At 48.2% G+C, this 19,579-nt stretch overlaps 1 protein-coding gene across 1 annotated transcript; it reads right to left on the bottom strand.

Annotated features, from left to right (window-relative positions):
- Nucleotides 1-302: 302 nt before the first annotated feature.
- TAP1 (transporter 1, ATP binding cassette subfamily B member) lies at nt 303-18,820 on the bottom strand. Its single transcript, XM_033142491.1, is given in 13 exon segments — nt 303-796; nt 798-953; nt 2,248-2,378; nt 4,253-4,418; nt 5,712-5,885; nt 7,994-8,016; nt 8,019-8,181; nt 8,374-8,502; nt 10,056-10,253; nt 11,198-11,403; nt 15,298-15,428; nt 16,166-16,280; nt 18,294-18,820. Coding segments are annotated over 13 exon segments (2,436 nt in total). The 5' UTR covers nt 18,814-18,820; the 3' UTR covers nt 303-472.
- Between the last annotated feature and the right edge of the window lie 759 nt (nt 18,821-19,579).

Below are 19,579 nucleotides of genomic sequence, written 5' to 3'. Positions count from 1 at the left end.
TTAAACCAGGAGTCGGCAAACTTTTTCAGCAGGGGGCCAGTCCACTGTCCCTCAGACTTTGTGGGGGGCCGGGATTATATTATGAAAAAAATAATAAACACGTTCCTATGCCCCACAAATAACCCAGAGATGCATTTTAAATAAAAGCACACATTCTACTCATTTAAAAACACCAGGCAGGCCCCACTAATAAACCAGAGATGCTTTAAATAAAGGGCACATTCTACTCATGTAAAAACACGCTGATCTGTGGACCGTCTGAGGGCCGGATTTAGTTTTCCTACCCATGGGTTAAACCCTCTCAGATATAGGAGATGCCTTGAAATAATGATTACTATTCTCACGGAGAGATTAGGAGCTGAGGAAGCTGCCTCATATGGGAGTCAGAGCATTGGGCCCATCAATCTCAGTACTGTTTACACTGGCGGGCAGCAGCAGGTCTCCATGGTTTCAGACAAGGGAGTGTTTTTACCTATTCACAAGAGGACTGAACCCGGGACCTTCTGCAGCAAAGCAGAGAACCTTTGGTCCTAGCAAGGTGATGTCTCCTCAGATCTTTTGCCTTGGCTGAGGTGACAAGCTGCAGGCTGGTGGATTGGGCACATGCCAGGCATTTCCCCATCCCTCCTGCCAAAAAGGGGGCAGTGATGGGCAGTGACCACAGAGGTCTAGACCAGGGATCCTCCGTCAGTTCTGAGCCCACTATAGATGCTCGTGGTCCCACGTCAACAAAGCCATCGTTGTTGCCCTCAACTCCATTCTGCTGCCTCTGCACCAACTGCCAGTAGACGCCCCTTCTTCTCCATTAGCTCCAGGTGGGTCCCTTCTTCCTGGATCTCCCCATCTTCCATGACCAGGATGCGGTCGGCACGCTCCACGCTGCGCAGGCGGTGGGAGATGAGCAAGACAGAGCGCCTGTGGCGAGCCTCCCCTTCGTAGATCTCCTTCTCCACCTACAGAGTAAAGAAAAAAGGAGTTTGTGTGCCGGGAGGTAGCCAACTTCTTCCCCTTACCCCAGTTGCCTCCTGAGTTGTTTTTGGAGGGCTCCTGTGCCTTATGTCAGTAATTTTTTTTTTTTTTACAAAGATTTTATTGGTTTTCCACAAAAACAAATGCAAATACAATAAAACAGATACTACAACAACAACAAATACAACAAACAAAGCAAAAATAACAAAAATACAAACCTACACCGGAACACCAACATTTCTTTCATTAATTAAAAATCTTGTTTCGAATCTACTCGGGGGACTTCCCCGTTTACTCTCCTTTGCTTCCAATTCTAATTTACTTTAATAACTTCACATCTCTAAAACTTGAATCCAATTCCTGTGCCTTAAATGAATCATTCATCAGGAAAAGCAGCGTTTTCTTTTCTTTCTTTCTTTCTTTCTTTCTTTCTTTTTTTATAAAATTTATTTATTTGGTTTTTCAAATTAACATTTTACAGTCGCAACTCACAACATAAAAACAAGATTCCAAGGAATCTCTTGGAGTCCCCTCCACCCTTTTGTAGGTCCTGTTGTTAATCATTTCCTCCTGCATGAGAATCCAAATCTTTTACCTCTCCATTGTGTCCAAAATTCACCATTAAACTACCGTACAAGTGCTATTCCAATCCTACTGTTTACATGGCTTTTAAGATAAGTTATAAATTTTCCCCATTCCTTATTAAAATTTTGGTCATCCTGATCATCATCATCATCCCAACATGAAAGAGGCGTGGGAAAGATTTTTTTATTCCTCCCCCCTCCCAGCATGGGTGTTAAGCATATGGGCACCCCAGCCCTGCAAAATCTTCCCACAAAAGAAGAAGAAGAAGAAGAAGAGGAGGAGTTTGGATTGATAGTCTCGCTTTATCACTACCCGAGAGGAGTCTCAAAGCGGCTAACATTCTCCTTTCCCTTCCTCCCCCACAACAAACACTCTGTGAGGTGAGTGGGGCTGAGAGACTTCAAGAAGTGTGACTAGCCCAAGGTCACCCAGCAGCTGCATGTGGAGGAGCGGAGACGCGAACCCCGTTCACCAGATTATGAGTCTACCGCTCTTAAGCACTACAACACACTGGCTGTGAAGGGGTGAAGAGGGAACATCTGTCTATCCCATGGCTCCCAGGCATGAAAGCCACAGGGGGAATTGCTGCAGTGACCATCTATTTCTGTAGGTATCGGACCCTTTTTCTAGAATATCACAGTAGAGGCACCCAACGCCTCTGGGCTTTCTACCCCTCCAACGGGCCCATCTTACCTGCTGCTGGCTCTCCATGTCGAGGGCACTTGTGGCATCGTCCAAGATCAGCACTCGGGGGTCTCGGATCAGAGCCCGGGCAATGGCGACCCCCTGCCTTTGGCCGCCGGAGATCTGGCCCCCCGTTCTCCAGCATCTGCAGGGAGGAACAGAAATGGCAGGAATTCCTTTGCTTCCATCAAAACTAGGACTGTCTCCAGCCTGAAACCCTAGAGTGCTGCTGCCAGCCTGTGTAGACATTACTAAGCTAGATAGACCAATAGTCTGAATCACTATCAGACAGCTTTCTGTGTTCTCTAAGACTTTCTAGGTCCAACTTAAAACTAGGTCCAACAAGAAATCTACCCACTGCTCAGACCCCCCAATACATTCCCTTCCCTTTTGGCAACCAATATCCTAGCAGGGCTGCCATATTTTGAAGAGCAAAAAAAAAAAAAAAAAAAAAGAGGACACATTTGCCAACTTCTACTTTTAACTACAGGGACGCGGGCGGCGCTGTGGTCTAAACCACAGAGCCTAGGGCTTGCTGATCAAAAGGTTGGCGGTTCGAATCCCCGTGACGGGGTGAGCTCCCATTGTTTGGTCCCTGCTCCTGCCAACCCAGCAGTTCGAAAGCACATCAAAGTAGATAAATAGGTACCACTCTGGAGGGAAGGTAAACGGCGTTTCCGTGTGCTGCTCTGGTTCGCCAGAAGCGGCTTAGTCATGCTGGCCACATGACCTGGAAGCTGTACGCCGGCTCCTTCGGCCTGTAGAGCGAGATGAGCGCCACAGCCCCCAGAGTCAGACACTACTGGACTTAATGGTCAGGGGGTCCCTTTACCTTTAACTATGGATCACGTCTCATTTTTTAAAAAAGAGGACATGTCCTGGAAATAGGACATATGGCAACCCTAGGTGGAGATGCACAAGTCAGATTGCATCTCAAGAGGAGAGAGAGCCAAACATGCCTGCTCTCAAGTGGAAGCAGGAGGTGAGGTCAGCAACCCTAATGCTGAAGGACACTGGCACAGGTCAGTGCAAGCAGGACAGGACGGTCTAGGACGTTGGAGGTTCCTTCTATCTACCTTGTTCTCATGCAGATGCATCAGCCTATGTTGCAAGCCAAGTTAAACCTCCTCACTTGCAACACCTGTCCAATAGGGAAAGGTCTTTCCAGAACTGGTTACTACAACTGAATCCTTTTGATGTCCCAACAACATCAAACATACCATCTCAGGACTATTTAATTGCTCATCTTCCAGCATTGTGATGCAATCAAATGCCAACAGTGCCCTTCAGCTCTCTATATTGGACAAACAGGCCAAACCCTACGCCAAAGGATAAATGGACATAAATCTGATATCAGGAATCACAAGACAGAGAAACCAGTAGGAGACCACTTCAATCTCCCAGGACATTCTATAAAAGATCTCAAAGTAGCTGTCTTAATACAAAGAAATTTCAGAAATAGACTGGAAAGAGAAGTGGCTGAATTGCAACTAATCACCAACTTAAAACCATGGCGAAACCTGGTCTGAACAAAGACATTGGATTCTTATCTCATTATACATAACAAAGCTATCTTTAGCCATCTCACCCCTTGCCTTTCCCTTTTAAGAGTCAACAGGTTTTCCACACCTATCAGCTGATCACCCATTCCCACCACCCTTCTGAGTAATACCCCTCCCCACTCCCTCACTATATTTAAGGATCTGGTGACTTCTGTTTCAGTGTATCTGAAGAAGTGTGCATGCACACGAAAGCTCATACCAAGAACAAACTCATTGGTCTCTAAGGTGCTACTGGAAAGAATTTCCTATTTTGTTTCGACTATGGCAGACCAACACGGCTACCCACCTGTAACTGAATCCTTTTGGTTAAGGTGGAGATGCCACAGATTGAACCCAGAACCCTTCTGGACGCAGAGAATCTGCTCTGCCCCTGAGCCACAAACCCCTCCCATGGATTCCTTACCAGGGTTAGACGGGGATTTGGAGAACTAGGAGGGTCCTGGGGAGGGGGTCCCTACCTGTGTCATAAGCGCAGCTCATCCTGGCAATGAATCGATGTGCTCCCACTCGCCTGGCCACCCCTTCCACTTCCTCCCGGCTCTTCTCCCCCAATCCGTAAGCAATGTTCCTGTGCAGAGACCGAGCAAAGAGCACCGGGCTTTGGCTCACCAGCGCCACCTGCAGGGAGGGCAGAAGAGTTCGTTAGAGAATCTGAAAGACTTTTCTTTATTCCAGGTTATTGCCAAGGAGAAACCCACTGTGCATGTGTAGACTAGGGAGGAAGAGGAATTCATTGGCTTGCACCTTGCTGATCCAACAAGCCTAACTTGCTTGCTGATTGGAATGCGAATCCTGGTTGGATCACACACTTTTAAAAGGGGGAAAAAAACACTGAAGAATTTTCAAACTATATAATCTATTATCCAATAAGAATCTAGATCACAAGGTTACAGAATTCATAGGGGGGAAAGCTTCAGAACTAGGGATAAAATTGGGGACGATGCACTTCTCAAGCATTTGTGACAGGTTTATCTGCACAAAATATTCTTTCCGTAAGAGATGTGTACTAAATGTGGGTTTCAAAGATGGAATGCCTTGAGAAGCATGCATCTTATGTATGCATTAAAAGTGGTGTGCAAAATGCGTACAACGAAGACTTTTTGTGCACTCTTAATTTTTTTTAAAAAAATCTCTTTATTGGTTTAAAATCATAACAAATAAAACCTACTCATCACATATTAACTACATATTCAAGCATATTCAAAACATAATTACATACATACATTACATACATAACTTCAAACAAAAATTTACATGCACACATTTATTCTCACATACCATGCCTACCAACCGTCAGCACTTGAAATCACTCATTCTCAAACTTCCAATTATCCTCTTTGTATTTCGTGTTTTGTTTTATTTAACATAACGTACAGTTATAGTTCCCATTTGTTACTCATATTTTCTTCTCATACTCTCTATTTACTTAAACTAAGTAAATCTTATTTAAAAAATATGCACAACTCGGAACGGACTGAGCATCAGCAGGACTAAACTATGACAGAATTAGTCCATCCTTCGCATGGACTAATGTATTTAATATTTGTTGGAAGCCGCCTAGAGTGGCTGGGGAAACCCAACCAGATGGGCGGGGTACAAATAATAAATTATATTATAATAGTATTATTATGGAACTCAAAAGTGGTTCTAAAATGACTCCAGTTGCAGAAGGAGGAGGCTCAGAGGCCGATGGAGCAAAACCAAGGCTGCAAATTGCCCTCCGCTCTCAACAGGCGTTTCCCTGTGTTGCATAAGATGATGCAGATTGCAAAGGAGCTCAAAGGATATGGAGAATGTGCTTTGGAGAAAGCAACTAAAAATTAGGGGAGAAGACACCCATACCACCCCTGACCTGCTGAAATACAGGGAAGGAACCGTCGCTATCTGTTCTGGGGTGAGATCCCCCCTTACCTTTTCATGCAGGAAACGGTGGTCGTATTTGCTCAGCTCTCTGCCATCCAGGGTCACCTGCCCTCTCTGGGGCTCGTAGAACCGCTCCAGCAGAGCCACAAGGGTGCTCTTGCCTGACCCCGAAGGGCCCACCAGGGCCGTCACCGTGCCAGGGCGCAGTTCTAGGGACACTCCCTGTGGGCAGGAAAGTGTGAGGTTTGGAGCTTTCAGGGTTAAAAAAGCTCAACATTTCGCCCCTCCCACAGGGAAGATGTGTCACAACATAGGAATAGGAATAGGAATAATTTATTATTGGCCAAGTACATTTTCCAACATACTTGGAATTTGTTTCGGCTACATTGCAATGTAACATACAGACACTGTTCCTCTCACAATGCAAAGAAGCAAAGAAATCCCACCCATATTTTACCTCCCCTTCAGCTATACAACTACGACTTTAACAATTTAATGGCACAAGGGAAAAAAACTATTCTTGTGCCTGGCCGATTTTGTATATGAAGTCCTGTAGCGACATCCAGATGGAAGTAAATCAAGCAGATGATGACCGGGATGTAAAGGATCTGCTACAATTCTCTCTGCTCTCTTCCTAACCCGGGTAGCATAAATTGTCTCTATTGAAGGCAAGCTAACACCAATTACCCTTTCTGCAATTCTTACAGCTCGTTGGAGCCTTTTCTTGTCTCTCTTGGAGGCTGTACCGTACCAAACTGTTATAGAATTACAGAGAACAGTTTCAATGATGCCTCTGTAGAATTGGATCAACACTTCCTGGGACAATTAAATTTCCTTAGTTGACGCAGGAAATACAGCCTCTGGTGGACCTTTTTAATAATACTATTGATGTTGCTTGACCATTTAAGTTATAAGAAATTATAGAGCCAATTAAATTATAGAAATTATAGAACATCCGGGATATCTGCTGTATGCGAAGCCTATGTGATTTATGTGACACACTGTTTATTTCCTGGTCAGTCCTACTTTCGGTTTTGACCGGGGCAACATGTCTTCTGTAAGCCCGGGAGAGAAGCCCCGCGATTTATATGCCTGTAAATAAAGCTTGCTTGACTTGAAACAACCTGGACGGTGTGGGAGTTTAATTGCTGGCAAGAAAGGCACACATACCGTTGCGCAAGAAGAAGTTTGAAGTTTGAACACTCTGCAAAAGCACTGGAGAAGCAGGAACCGCAGCAGGAAGCACAGCTGGACACCACTCCAAGTGCTAACTGGTTTGGAGGCTTTTCCAGTTAAAACCAAAAGCCCCAACAGGTTATGGATCTAGCTTATGGACAGAAGCTTTTGAAATTTCTGTAGAAGTTCTAGAGAAGTTCTAAAGGATCCAGAACATTTGTGCCAAGCAGAGAAGTGCCTCCCTGGGCCGGGACTCTGTTGCAGGTATGCCAAGCGGTGGCGGTGTTGGGGGGTGGGTGACAAACATACTGCGCATTATCAATGTCAGTTTGGGGGGTCCCAATAGTCCAACCCCCTGCAATGCAGAAATATTTTGCCTGATTCAGGACTTGAACCCATGACCTTGAGATTGAGAGTCTTGTGCTCTACTGACTGAGCTACCCAGTTTTTATTCAATTCAGGTTCCCTTTCTAAGAGTCTCAGCTGGCCTGCCCAAAGTTCTCTTTGTGCCCCTTTCCTGAGGCTCTGTCTACCCCCACCCTCAGTCCCAGCCTCATCATTCTGTGGGATGTAAACACAGAGCAGCCCAACACAACATTGCTAGAGTGGACATGAAGGTAACTCAGTCCTCCAGGCTTAACTTCCTGTTTACCTGGACTGAGTTACAGGAACCAGAAGTAGGTGTGGTCTCACCTGAGAACAAGATCCCAGGGAACTCTCTCCTTTTTGCCTTGTCTTTTGAACAAGCAGGATGCTCTCTCTCAGCTTGCAGCTGAGAAAAGCAGAGGTGAAGCCTGTTCCCCTATGGAATCAGCTTCACCACATGTAAATATATTTATCTAAGCTTATCTGCCTCTTTGAGCCTCTACTGTAACTCATGGATGACTGTAAGTAAACTCTTTTATATCTTATAATCAGTACTGTATTGTGTCTTGATTTTAAGAGGGAAGAAGGGGAATATACCAGGAATATATATTTCTTATAGAGGCTTTAGCAAGCCTATGCAACCGTTTTCCGCTGTGTTTCAGAAGGGAATGGAACTCTGCTAAGTTTGGAGCTTGCTCACACAAGCTGGGAAGATATATATAAAATAATATATACTCATCCACACTCCTAAACATTCCCACACATTCCCTCCCCCCCCCCCCAAGTACCTTCAGCACAGGAGGGCCTTCCCGTTGGGGTAGGAGAACGAGACGTCTCGCATCAAAACGTGCCCCTGAAGATCCTGGGGTGTTAGCGTCCCCGGAGAGCTAATCTGGGGTGTCCGGTCGATGTACTCAAAAAGCTTCTCGGAGGAGCCCACAGCTTTTTGTACACGTGGAGAAACGGAGAGGAGGACCTGCAAAGAGGGGAAGGGGAAAATATCTGACGGAAGAAGCATTGGAGGAGCCAGGAGCCGGTCATTGGTTCCTCAAATTCAGTATTGCCTGCACTGATCGGCAGCAGCTCTCCAGGGTCTCTGGCGGGAGAGGATTCTCAGAACTAGCTAGAAATATTGCCAGGGATCTCAGCCCCCAAAATAAAAACTTACCCTCACTGCTGTGGAAAACTCCATTTCGTAGAGGACAAACGTAACGAGTTCCCCGCTGCTGACGCTTCCCAAAGTGACCAGACGCCCTCCATAGTAGAGAATCCCCACCTTCAGAGCCAGGCCGGAGAGCTGGAAGGGGAAAACGGGGTTTGAGGGATGCTTGGAGCTGAGCAATCCAGAGTCAAACCGGTCGCCTATCCAGCTCAGTATGGCCTACACACTGACCGGCAGCGACTCCCCAGGGTTTCAGGCAGGGGTCTCGTCCAGCCCTACCTAGAGGTGATGTGAGATTCACCTACTGCATGCAAATGCCTGCCACTTGGCCGCATTGTCTTCCCTTAAAGGCAAAATAATATGCCGGACCTCATGGTTCTAAAAAGTTGTTTAAACTGAAACAAGGTCAGCTGTCTTATACAGAATCAGATCCTTTGTCCATCTACCTAAGTGTGTGTATTTATAAAAAATTATTTGGCTTTTCAAATTAAAAGTTTACATAAATATATTGAGTTACAGGTGGGTAGCCGTGTTGGTCTGCCATAGTCAAAACAAAATAAAAATTTCTTTCCAGTAGCACCTTAGAGACCAACTGAGTTTGTTCCTGGTATGAGCTTTCGTGTGCATGCACACTTCTTCAGATACACTGAAACAGAAGCAACCAGATCCTTAAATATAGTGAGGGAGTGGGGAGGGGTATTACACACCTATCAGCTGATCACCCATTCCCACCACCCTCTGAGTAATACCCCCTCCCCACTCCCTCACTATATTTAAGGATCTGGTGACTTCTGTTTCAGTGTATCTGAAGAAGTGTGCATGCACACGAAAGCTCATACCAAGAACAAACTCAGTTGGTCTCTAAGGTGCTACTGGAAAGGAATTTTTATTTTGTTATAAATATATTGATCATCAAAAACAAGATTCCAAGGACTTCTATCCTCCCCTTTGTGAATCCTGTTATTAATCATTTCCTTCTGCATCTTTTATGACAGTCCAAATCTTTTACATCTCCACTGTATCCAGAATTCACCCTTAAACTACAAGTGATATTCCAATCCTACTAACGATTTTAACTGTTTACAATGGTCTTTCCGTCTAGCCAAGTGTTATTGACACCAGGGCGGTCAAAGCAAGAGTACAAAACCCACACAGGCCACAAGGTGACTTACATTTCTATGTCGTAAATGAAAGTGTTTGCAATACATTTAACACACACAATTAATATATATAATTAAACAAACAATTAACAGATTTAATTATTAAACCAATTTAATACACAAACAGGTGCATGCATTTTTGTTAATGATGCATGACACAAAACTTATTTTTTAAAGGCTTCAAGATATGTTTTTGTTGTGGTTGCTGCCAAAAAAGGCCATGCGGCCCACGGGCTACAGGTTGGACCACCCCGATCTACACTGACTAGCAGTGGCTCTCTGGAGTTTTGGAGGGGGGAGCATTTCCTGCTTTCCCTGGAAGTGCCAGGGATCGAACCCACCACCTTCCACATACGAAGCAGACGCTGTCACTGAGCTGGGAGGCCCCACATCCTTCCCTCTGTCTCAGTCTTCCCAAAGGTTAAGCTTTCCAATTGTTTTGGAAACCCCCAAGAGCCCTGCGGCCCAATTCCTGCCTCCAGCTCCATCCCCCGCCCCACCAAAAAAAGAGCAGTTGGGGCCCCTTACGTCGCTAGTCCACATGGAGGCCGCGTAGGCCACGGCCTCCCACTTGTTCAGCTTATAGGTCTCCTGCAGCTTCTCGTCGTAGCGCCGAGCGGCGCCATCCTCGTTGGCAAAGCTGCGGACGGTGGAGATGGCCTGGAAGGTCTCTGTGGCCACTTCGTTGGCCTTGGCTAGGGACTCCTGGACCTGCAGCGCCAGGTTCTGGGAAGGAAGGAAAGGCGGGTTAAGAGATGGCCATTTCCCCTAAAACTGACGAGTTTCAGTAGCGGGAAGAAGCAGGCAAATTGGAGCATAGCAACCCCCCTTTAGCAGAGGTCAGGTTTACTTCAGTTGATCTTAGCTGGCAGAATCTCTCTCTCAGGGGCATTCTTAGCCCCTTGGCTGCCGGGCGCGGGAAGCCAAGAGGCACCCCTGGGGGTAGGGCATCGCAGTGTGTGCGTGCGTGCGTGCGTCATGACGCACGCGGCGCCCCACCCCGGGGGTGCTGGGCGGCGGCTTCGGGAGTCTCTGCGGGCTGCAAAGACTCCCGAATCTGCCGTCCGGGCTCCCTTGGTGGAGCGCAAGTCGGGGCAGGGAGAGGGGCGGGCCAGCGAGGAGGGGGTGGCACCCCACCTCGCTGGCCCGCCCCTTGCCTCCATGCCAAGCTCCGCCGCTGGAAAGGGGGGCTATTTTCAGCGCTGCCGGGGCGGAGCCGTAGGGGCGGCCAGCAAGGGGGGGTGACACCCCTCCTCGCTGGCCGCCCCTGCGGCTCCACCCCGGCATTGCCGAAAATAGCCTAAAAATAAAATAAAATAAAATTAAAATTAAAAAAGGCCCCCCACCCCTCCGCCCCCCTTGCTACGCCCCTGCTGGTTTTTTTTAGGGGCAGTCTAAGGGAAGAGCCACACCGAAATCACATATAAAGGCGCACAACTTCTCCCAAAGAAGTACAGCTTTCACCCACAAAACTACAATTCCCAGCAACCTCAACGAAAACTACAGTTCCCAGGATTATTTGAGGGGGAATTTTCTATCTTCCCACTACCACTGAATACCAGTTATGGGGGAACAACAAGCCAGAGAGGGCCCTCGCCGAGAGTGACGGGGTACCGAGTTCGAATGACTCACAGCAGTACCCTCCGTGGCACTTCTCATTATTTGGGTACCTGGTGAAATTTCCCAGAGAGCTTTGGCACCAGCAGGATGAAGGGCAAGGCCACCGTGACAAAGAGGGTCAAGGGCACCGACAGCCACAGCATCATCGCATAGAGGAAGACCCCTCGCATCAGGTACCACATCAGCAGGCTGAGGTCGCTGCTGAGGGCTTCGCTCATGGTGTCCGTGTCAGTTGTCACTCGGGAAGTGATGTCCCCTGTAAGGAAGGAGGGCGGAGGGAAGGAGGTCAAGGACGGTGGGACAGCAGAGGGAATATTTGGGCAAGGTTCAAGACAAGCAAAGAGGACCCAACAGCTGTATAATATATGCAAGGAAAACCAGGTCTGTGGGGGGGGGGGAATTATTCCTAATATCTGTCCCCGATGCTTTTCCAGGAATGTGAAAACTTTCCAGACAAACCAGAGCAGCTGAAATACACTCCTGCTTTTTAGCTTTTGAGGAAAACATGCGTTGTTTGGATGAGCATGGAAATCAATGAGGATCAGTGTTGGATTAATGCAGTGTTTTTCAACCACTGTTCCCTGGTGTGCCGTGGGAAAAATTTGTTTATTTGATTCCTATTCAAGAGAATTACTTTATATATAGTCAATATAGGCACAGAGTTAAATTTTTTAACATTTTCTAATGGTGGTGTGCCTCGTGATTTTTTTCATGAAACAAGTGTGCCTTTGCCCAAAAAAGGTTGAAAAACACTGGATTAATGACTGGCTGTGTCGGGTTAGATCAGTGGTTCCCAACCTAAGCATCTCTAAAATCCTGATGCCCACCCCCCTGTGACATATACCGTATTTTTCGCTCCATAAGACGCACTTTTTTCCTCCTAAAAATTAAGGGGAAATATCTGTGCGTATTATGGAGCAAATGGTGGTCCCTGGAGCTGAATTGCCCAGGGGCCAAAAGAGGATCATGCTTTTTATTTTACAAAGAGAAAAGGGGGTGTTGAAAGGACCCTGCTCAGCAGCTGATCAGCAAGAGATCGGGAGAGAGATAAGAGTCCCCGGCTCCCTTTCAGCCCCGCCCCCCATTGTTGAATGTGCTGCAGAGGGAGGTTGTTTGTTTCCCCAGCGACATGTGACTGGCTGATTAGATTATCTGTCTGGAAACTGTAGAAAAAGCTCCCTTTGCTTTAGAAGCTACAGAAATGTGAGTTGAACCCCATAAAAATGGGGCTTTTCCTCTTTCCTTTTCCCCCTTTGCAAAAAAAGCTGCAAAATTTTTAGCTGATCCTCTTAAAACCAGGGCTTTTCCCTTTGCAAAAAAAGCTGCAAAACTTTTAGCTGATCCTCAAACAAACAGGGCTTTTAGAAGAGGAAAACCAGAAAAAAATTTTTTCCTTGTTTCCTCCTCTAAAAACGAGGTGCGCCCTATGGAGCGAAAAATACGGTAATTCTTATTATTCAAAAAGTGAACTCCTATTCACATGGAGGAAGCCTAAAAGGCCTTTAACTTGGTTTAAACAGTCTCAAATTGCCCCCCTTAAAAATTAATTTTTCCCCCTGTAGGGGGGTTAGATCCTTGAGCCCAGCACTGCCGTCAGGGCAGGATTGGGGGGACAGAGAGCGCAGGAATCCTCCAAAATGCAGAGGAATTGACTTGTCACATTTCAGAGGAAGTGGGGTTTTTTTAATTTAAAAAAATTATTTGTTACAATTTGCAAATCACCTTTCACATAAGTCTCACATAAGCCCATTTAACTCTACTTCCACTGTGCTCTAGGAGTTGGGCAATATGCAGATTTCAACGTCGTGATATATCACCAGCTAAACATCGCAAAAAAAGAGGATGAAAGAGGAGAGCGCAAAATATGGTCTGAAGCTCAACATCAAAAAAACCAAGATCATGGCCACTGGTCCCATCACCTCCTGGCAAATAGAAGGGGAAGAAATGGAGGCAGTGAGAGATTTCACTTTCTTGGGTTCCATGATCACTGCAGATGGTGACAGCAGTCACGAAATTAGAAGACGCCTGCTTCTTAGGAGAAAAGCAATGACAAACCTAGGCAGCATCTTAAAAAGCAAAGACATCACCTTGCCGACAAAGGTCCGTATAGTTAAAGCTATGGTTTTCCCAGTAGTGATGTATGGAAGTGAGAGCTGGACCATAAAGAAGGCTGATCGCCGAAGAATTGATGCTTTTGAATTATGGTGCTGGAGGAGACTCTTGAGAGTCCCATGGACTGCAAGAAGATCAAACCTATCCATTCTCAAAGAAATCAGCCCTGAGTGCTCACTGGAAGGACAGATCCTGAAGTTGAGGCTCCAGTACTTTGGCCACCTCATGAGAAGAGAAGACTACCTGGAAAAGACCCTGATGTTGGGAAAGATGGAGGGCACAAGGAGAAGGGGACGACAGAGGATGAGATGGTTGGACAGTGTTCTCGAAGCTACTAACATGAGTTTGGCCAAACTGCGAGAGGCAGTGGAGGATAGGCGTGCCTGGCGTGCTCTGGTCCATGGGGTCACGAAGAGTCGGACACGACTGAACGACTGAACAACAACAAACATTGCAATACTGTATATCAATGTATCACAATGTCTGAAATATGGATGGAACTATGTAGCAGTGAGTGCTGCTGGTTTGGAAAGCAGAGTACAGTACACGTGATTTGGGCCACCAAATAAGTATCTTTTTGTTTCTTTGGAAATGCTACATTTTGATGGGTTCCCCACCCCACCCCTAAAACCCCCCAGCTTCAATCCAAATTGAGAAAAAGGACGACCTAACTGCATTTTAAGGCAACGGTGTGGACACAGCTGTAAAATACAAGGGACCGGGGTTCAAGTCCCCACTGGGCCTGGAAGCTCACTGGGTGACTTTGGGTCTGTCGCAGCTCAGCCTACCTCGCAGGGCAGTTGTGGGGGATTAAACGGGAAAGAACAACGTGTGCCACCTTCGAGCTCCTCAGAGGAAAAGGCGGCATATAAAGGCAATAAACAAGTAATTTAAAACTCCAGAAGAGCTTTAGAAATGGCTTTTTTTGGGGGGGGGGAACAATACGAATTAGCACAAGGTAGTGATCTGAAAATACAGGTGAAACTCAAAAAATTAGAATATCGTGGGAAAGTCCATTTATGTAAGCAATTGTTTTCATTAGCTACTGGAGTTTAATATATGAGTTACAGGTGGGTAGCCGTGTTGGTCTGCCATAGTCAAAACAAAATAAAATAAAATATTCTTTCCAGTAGCACCTTAGAGACCAACTAAGTTTGTTCTTGGTATAAGCTAGTGTGCATGCACACTTGGTATCTGAGGTAGTGTGCATGCACACGAAAGCTCATACCAAGAACAAACTTGGTTGGTCTCTAAGGTGCTACTGGAAAGAATTTTATTTTGTTTTTAATATATGAGATAGACTCATGACATGCAAAGCGAGATATGTCAAGCCTTTGCTTGTTATAATTGTGATGATTATGGCGCACAGCTGATGAAAACCCCAAAGTTGAGATTGTTAATTTTGGGGTTCTCATCAGCTGTACGCCATAATCATCACAATTACAACAAATAAAGGCTTGACATATTTCGCTTTGCATGTCATGAGTCTATCTCATTTTTACCGGGTAGTTTCACCTTTTAAGTTGAATTACTGAAAGAAATGAACCTTTCCATGATATTCTAATTTTTCGAGTTTCACCTGTAAAAGGTCCCAATAGTCGCACGGAAAATAAAGGAGTACCAAAACTTAAAGATGGGACGGGGGTGGCGCTGTGGGCTAAACCACAGAGCCTAGGGCTTGCTGATCAGAAGGTCGGTGGTTCGAATCCCTGTGACGGGGTGAGCTCCCGTTGCTCAGTCCTTGCTCCTGCCAACCTAGCAGTTCGAAAGCATGTCAAAAGTGCAAGTAGATAAATAGGTACTGCTCCGGCGGGAAGGTAAACGGTGTTTCCGTGCGCTTCTCTGGTTCGCCAGAAGCGGCTTTGTCATGCTGGCCACATGACCTGGAAGCTGTACGCCGGTTCCCTAGGCCAATAAAGTGAGAAGAGCATCGCAACCCCAGAGTCGTCCGTGACTGGACCTAACGGTCAGGGGTCCCTTTACCTTTTAAACTTAAAGACAAGTCCCATTCAGCGCAGAGTCTGACATGTTTTTTTACCTGTCTTGTTAGCGTGGAAGAAGCCGACTTCCTGTCGCAGGACGGCTCTGAAGACGTTGCTCTGGAAGCGAGTGTGGAAGTGGTTCATGGTGGTGTTGTAGAGATAGTCGCACAGGAACTCAGCCAGAGCGCTGAGAGAGAAAGAGGGGGGGGGGAGAGATTAGAAAGGGAGGGTGGGCCTCTGCCTTCCAACGCCCTACTTACTCCCACCAATAGCTGTCAAGTATCCTGTATTGGCCGGGATTCCCCCGTTTTTAAACGCGTTTCCCGCTCCTGTCCCGGATGGCTCAAAAACCTGTATATTCCTGGGTTGTGTGAGAAAGTGGATGGGGTGCTTTGGGGCAGCGCCTCGAGAAATGTGCCCCCCACTCAACAGCTTGTTTCGCTCCCCTCAGAGTCCGGCCGTGCGCCTTGCAGGCCTGCCGAGCAACGTGCTGCCCGCCCCCCCCCCGTGGGGCGCGGTGCGGCGTGCTGGCCGGGCCCATGGGTGTTCCTGCCTGGCAGAGCCGGCCCCTCGTCTGGGCGGAGGCGGTGAAATAGAGGCGGGAGGGCAGGCCCACGGAGTTACCGGGGCAGGGTCCTGAGGAGATCAAGCAGCAGCAACCAGGCACAGGAGCCAGGATCCGCAGCGAGGAGATGGCGCAGGTAAGCCCATGAGTGGAGCCTCGGCATCTTTTCCCATCGGCATTAAAATATATAATATTTTGCCGCGTTCTAGCTGCTCCGCCCACTTTTGCTTCTGGCTCCGCCCACCACTGTCATGTGACTGTCATAGGTGAGGCTGCTGATCCCTTCTTTTCAAATCTGAAAGTTGACAGCTATGCTCCCACCCCAAAACCTCCCTAAAACTTCTCCACCTGCTCCATACCTGCCAATAGTGAGGGCGGACATCACCCAGAGAGCTCTCTCGAAGGCAGAGGGGTCGGCCTCACCGGTGATCCAGTCGGTCACATGACCCGTGTAGTACGGGATCGCCATCTCCCCTACAGCACACAAGGGGGGGGGGAGAGACCCTCAGGACTCCGGCAACCCAGGGACAGAATGGTAGGAGTGGGGTGAAGGTGGGGGTAACAGGAGCTGGAGGCTTTTGTTTCGGGGTGAGAAGTGGGGTGTAGCAGGCTTGAGATTGTGCTGTAGCCTGCTTTCTTAGGCTACAGCACAGTCTTCGCCAACCTGGAGCCCTCTGTATAATCCGGCCTGCTCATAGGAGCTGACACCTAGGGGCCGTGGGCAGGGGTGTAGCAAGGGGGGCTGGGGGCGGGCCGCCCCAAGTTCCAGGGGAGGGGGGTGACACTTTGGCCGGCGGGCCCCGAACAGGGGCATGTCGCCTTTCCCCCCTTCCAGCGGCTATTTTTCAGCGCGAGGGGCGGGCCAGCGAGGAGGGGGCATCATGCTTGTCCCTGGCATGACACCCCCTCCTCGCTGGCCTGCCCCTCGCGCAGAAAAAAAGCCGCTGGGAGGGGGAAAGGGGGAGGCAAAGCAGGCCCCCAGCAGCGCAGAGGCTTGCTACGCCCCTGGCCGTGGGGGCTTCGGTTCCCCCACAATAAAATATTTCAGAAAAAGCTGGTGGGCATTGCCATTCAATCGGGGTGTGTGCACTGTGTCATGTGATCGATTATGTGGGGAGGGGCTTACCTCGGCCCCCACAATATTTCATTCAAGTTGCCACCCCTGGGCCTACTACTCGCCCAGCCCACCAATGTCTCTGCTGCAGCCGCTCTTATTATGCACCAAAATTAATCTAGTCCTGAAGCTGCAAGGAAATTGCACCTGCATGTGTTGCATCTGAGTAGATGGTGTTGGGTGAAAACAACCAATAAATTGAAAACAGCCGGCAGCAGGTCAGACTAACACCTACCAGCCTTCCTCCACACATGATTTAGACTACAATTCACCTGTGGGACTCATTGCTACAAGATGCTGGGAGAAGAAGAAGAAGAAAAAGAGGAGTTTGGATTTGATATCCCGCTTTTCACTACCCGAAGGAGTCTCAAAGCGGCTAACATTCATTCTCCTTTCCCTTCCTCCCCCCACAACAAACACTCTGTGAGGTGAGTGGGGCTGAGAGACTTCAGAGAAGTGTGACTAGCCCAAGGTCACCCAGCAGCTGCATGTGGAGGAGTGGAGACGCGAACCCGGTTCACCAGATTACAAGTCAGGATCAGGAGCATACACAACTTTCCCAAAGAAAAAGGCTGGATGAATGCAAAGAGGATGTCAGGTTCCTTTGTGGCTTCCCGCAGGCAAACCACTCGTCTCACTGCACGGACATCCTCAGGATGCAGAGAGAGGTGGACCCGGAAGGGTAATCTTACTTTTAGAAAACATCTGAAGGCAGCCCTGTTTAGTGAAGTTTCCAAAGTTTGATGTTTTATCGCTTTTTATTATTAATTATATTCTGTTGGGAGATGCCCAGAGTGGCTGGGGAGACCTGTTCAGATGGGCGAGGTATAAATATTTATAATTATTATTATTATTATTATTATTACAAGTAAAACTCTGCACTGGAGGTAGAGCTGGGAAGAGGGCTAGAACGAAGCCAGGGGATAGGTTTGGGACCCCCACCCACCCACAATCACTCATACAGAGGTCCCGAGCAACAAAGAACTAGGGCCAGGGCTTTCTCAGTATTGGCCCCGACTTGGTGGAACAGTCTATCACAAGAGACCAGGGCCCTGCGGGATTTGGCATCTTTCCGCAGGGCCTGCAAGACGGAGCTGTTCCACCTGGCCTTTGGGTTGGTTTCTGTTTGATAGTTATGCTTTATTTTTTTATTGGTGGGCTATTTGAAAATGAGACTGCAGTTTTAATTTTGAATTTTTGAATTTGTATTTTAATCTGTATTTTAAATTGATTGTTTTTATGTTTTTGCTGTGATTTTAATTAGTGTTAGCCGCCCTGAGCCCGGTTTTCGGCTGGGAAGGGCGGGGTATAAATAAAATTTATTATTATTATTATTATTATTATTAATTATACAGAGAAAGAGACTCACTTACCCAAGGATGAGACCACCAGCAGCACAGCAATGGCCACGAACCTCAGGGCATCTGGCCTCATGGTGGCGACAAGGCGCCAAAAGGACGCAGAAGGTTTCTTCTCCACCTCCCCCTTCCTGCGGGGGGCCAGGTGGTGCCACAACAGGGCCGATGCCCCCACAACAACATAGCTGAGGGCAAACACATCTGGCCGGGCCCAGCTGTGCGCCAGCTCTAGGGCGACCCCTTCAGACAGAAACAGGCATTGCAAGGTTGCGTAGCAGGGGACCAGGAAGCTGAGGAGGAGCGCTGCAGGCAGGAGGGTGTCTTGGAGGGTCCCCAGGCCCCCGGGACCCCCGTAGCAGGTGGCGGCACAAGCCGAGAGGGTCAGCAGCAGGCACCGTGCCAGGGCGGCGGCCCAGGACGCCACCAGGGGGCTCCACCAGGGCAGCCTCAGCAGGTGCCATGCCAGGCGGAGGGTGAAGAAGTCCAGGAGCGCCACTGGGGGTATCCAGACCCAGGGCACCCAGGAGGGCTTCATCTTCTCCGCAGCTAGAGAGAGATGAGCAGCTGCTGCCTTTGGAGGAGAGGCCGGAAAAGAGCAGTCCTGGAAAGCCCCGCTGAAAAAGAAATGAATTGAGAATTCGGATCAGGCCAAAAAAGATCTCATCTGGGAAAAAGCAGCAAAACACCACGGCGGCGTCTCAAGGAAGAAGCAGCCGCCGACGCCGCAACGCTCAGCAGATCTGCAGCCGCGCACCCAGTTCTCAGTTTCCAACGGAGGACGGCTCGATCCAGCAGCCGGAAAGTTTCTTTCTGCTGCAAATCGGCGTCGCTAAAAAGAGGTTAAAAGGAAGGGGGACGGCGCGCCCCCTGGCGGCCGCACGCCTCCTCGCGCCTCTTTGCGCAAGGGAGTAAAAAAAAAAAGGTTTTTTAATAGAACAGCTTCGGGTGTGTTTTGTGTATCCTGGGAGCTAAAAGTGGAACCGGAGTCAAAAGGGGGAGAGAGGGCGAGATTGGTTTGCAGCCTTTCGTCAGCCGCGCCTCTCTTCTCTGGAAATCCCCTCCGACGACCTCGGATCTTCGAGGAAGCGCAGCCGTTTCTGGGAAGTGGAAAACGAAAGTGGTTTGCTCGGTATCTCAGAAGTGGGACGGGCTGGAGGGCGAGAAGAAGAAAAAAGACCCGTTAGTAAGGATTGGAGGGGGAGGGAGTTGCAAATGGCTTTGTGTCTCTGGCTGGCAGGATAAACTGTCTCTGCAGGGCAGGCGGCGATTCAACCGGTGAAGCTTTTCCTACCAGATGCGCG

This window comes from Lacerta agilis, chromosome 2 (genome assembly GCF_009819535.1).
Source record: "Lacerta agilis isolate rLacAgi1 chromosome 2, rLacAgi1.pri, whole genome shotgun sequence".
NCBI lineage: Eukaryota > Metazoa > Chordata > Lepidosauria > Squamata > Lacertidae > Lacerta > Lacerta agilis.
The sequence above is the reverse complement of the archived record's forward strand: the minus strand, read 5'-3'. Positions and strand labels throughout refer to the sequence as shown.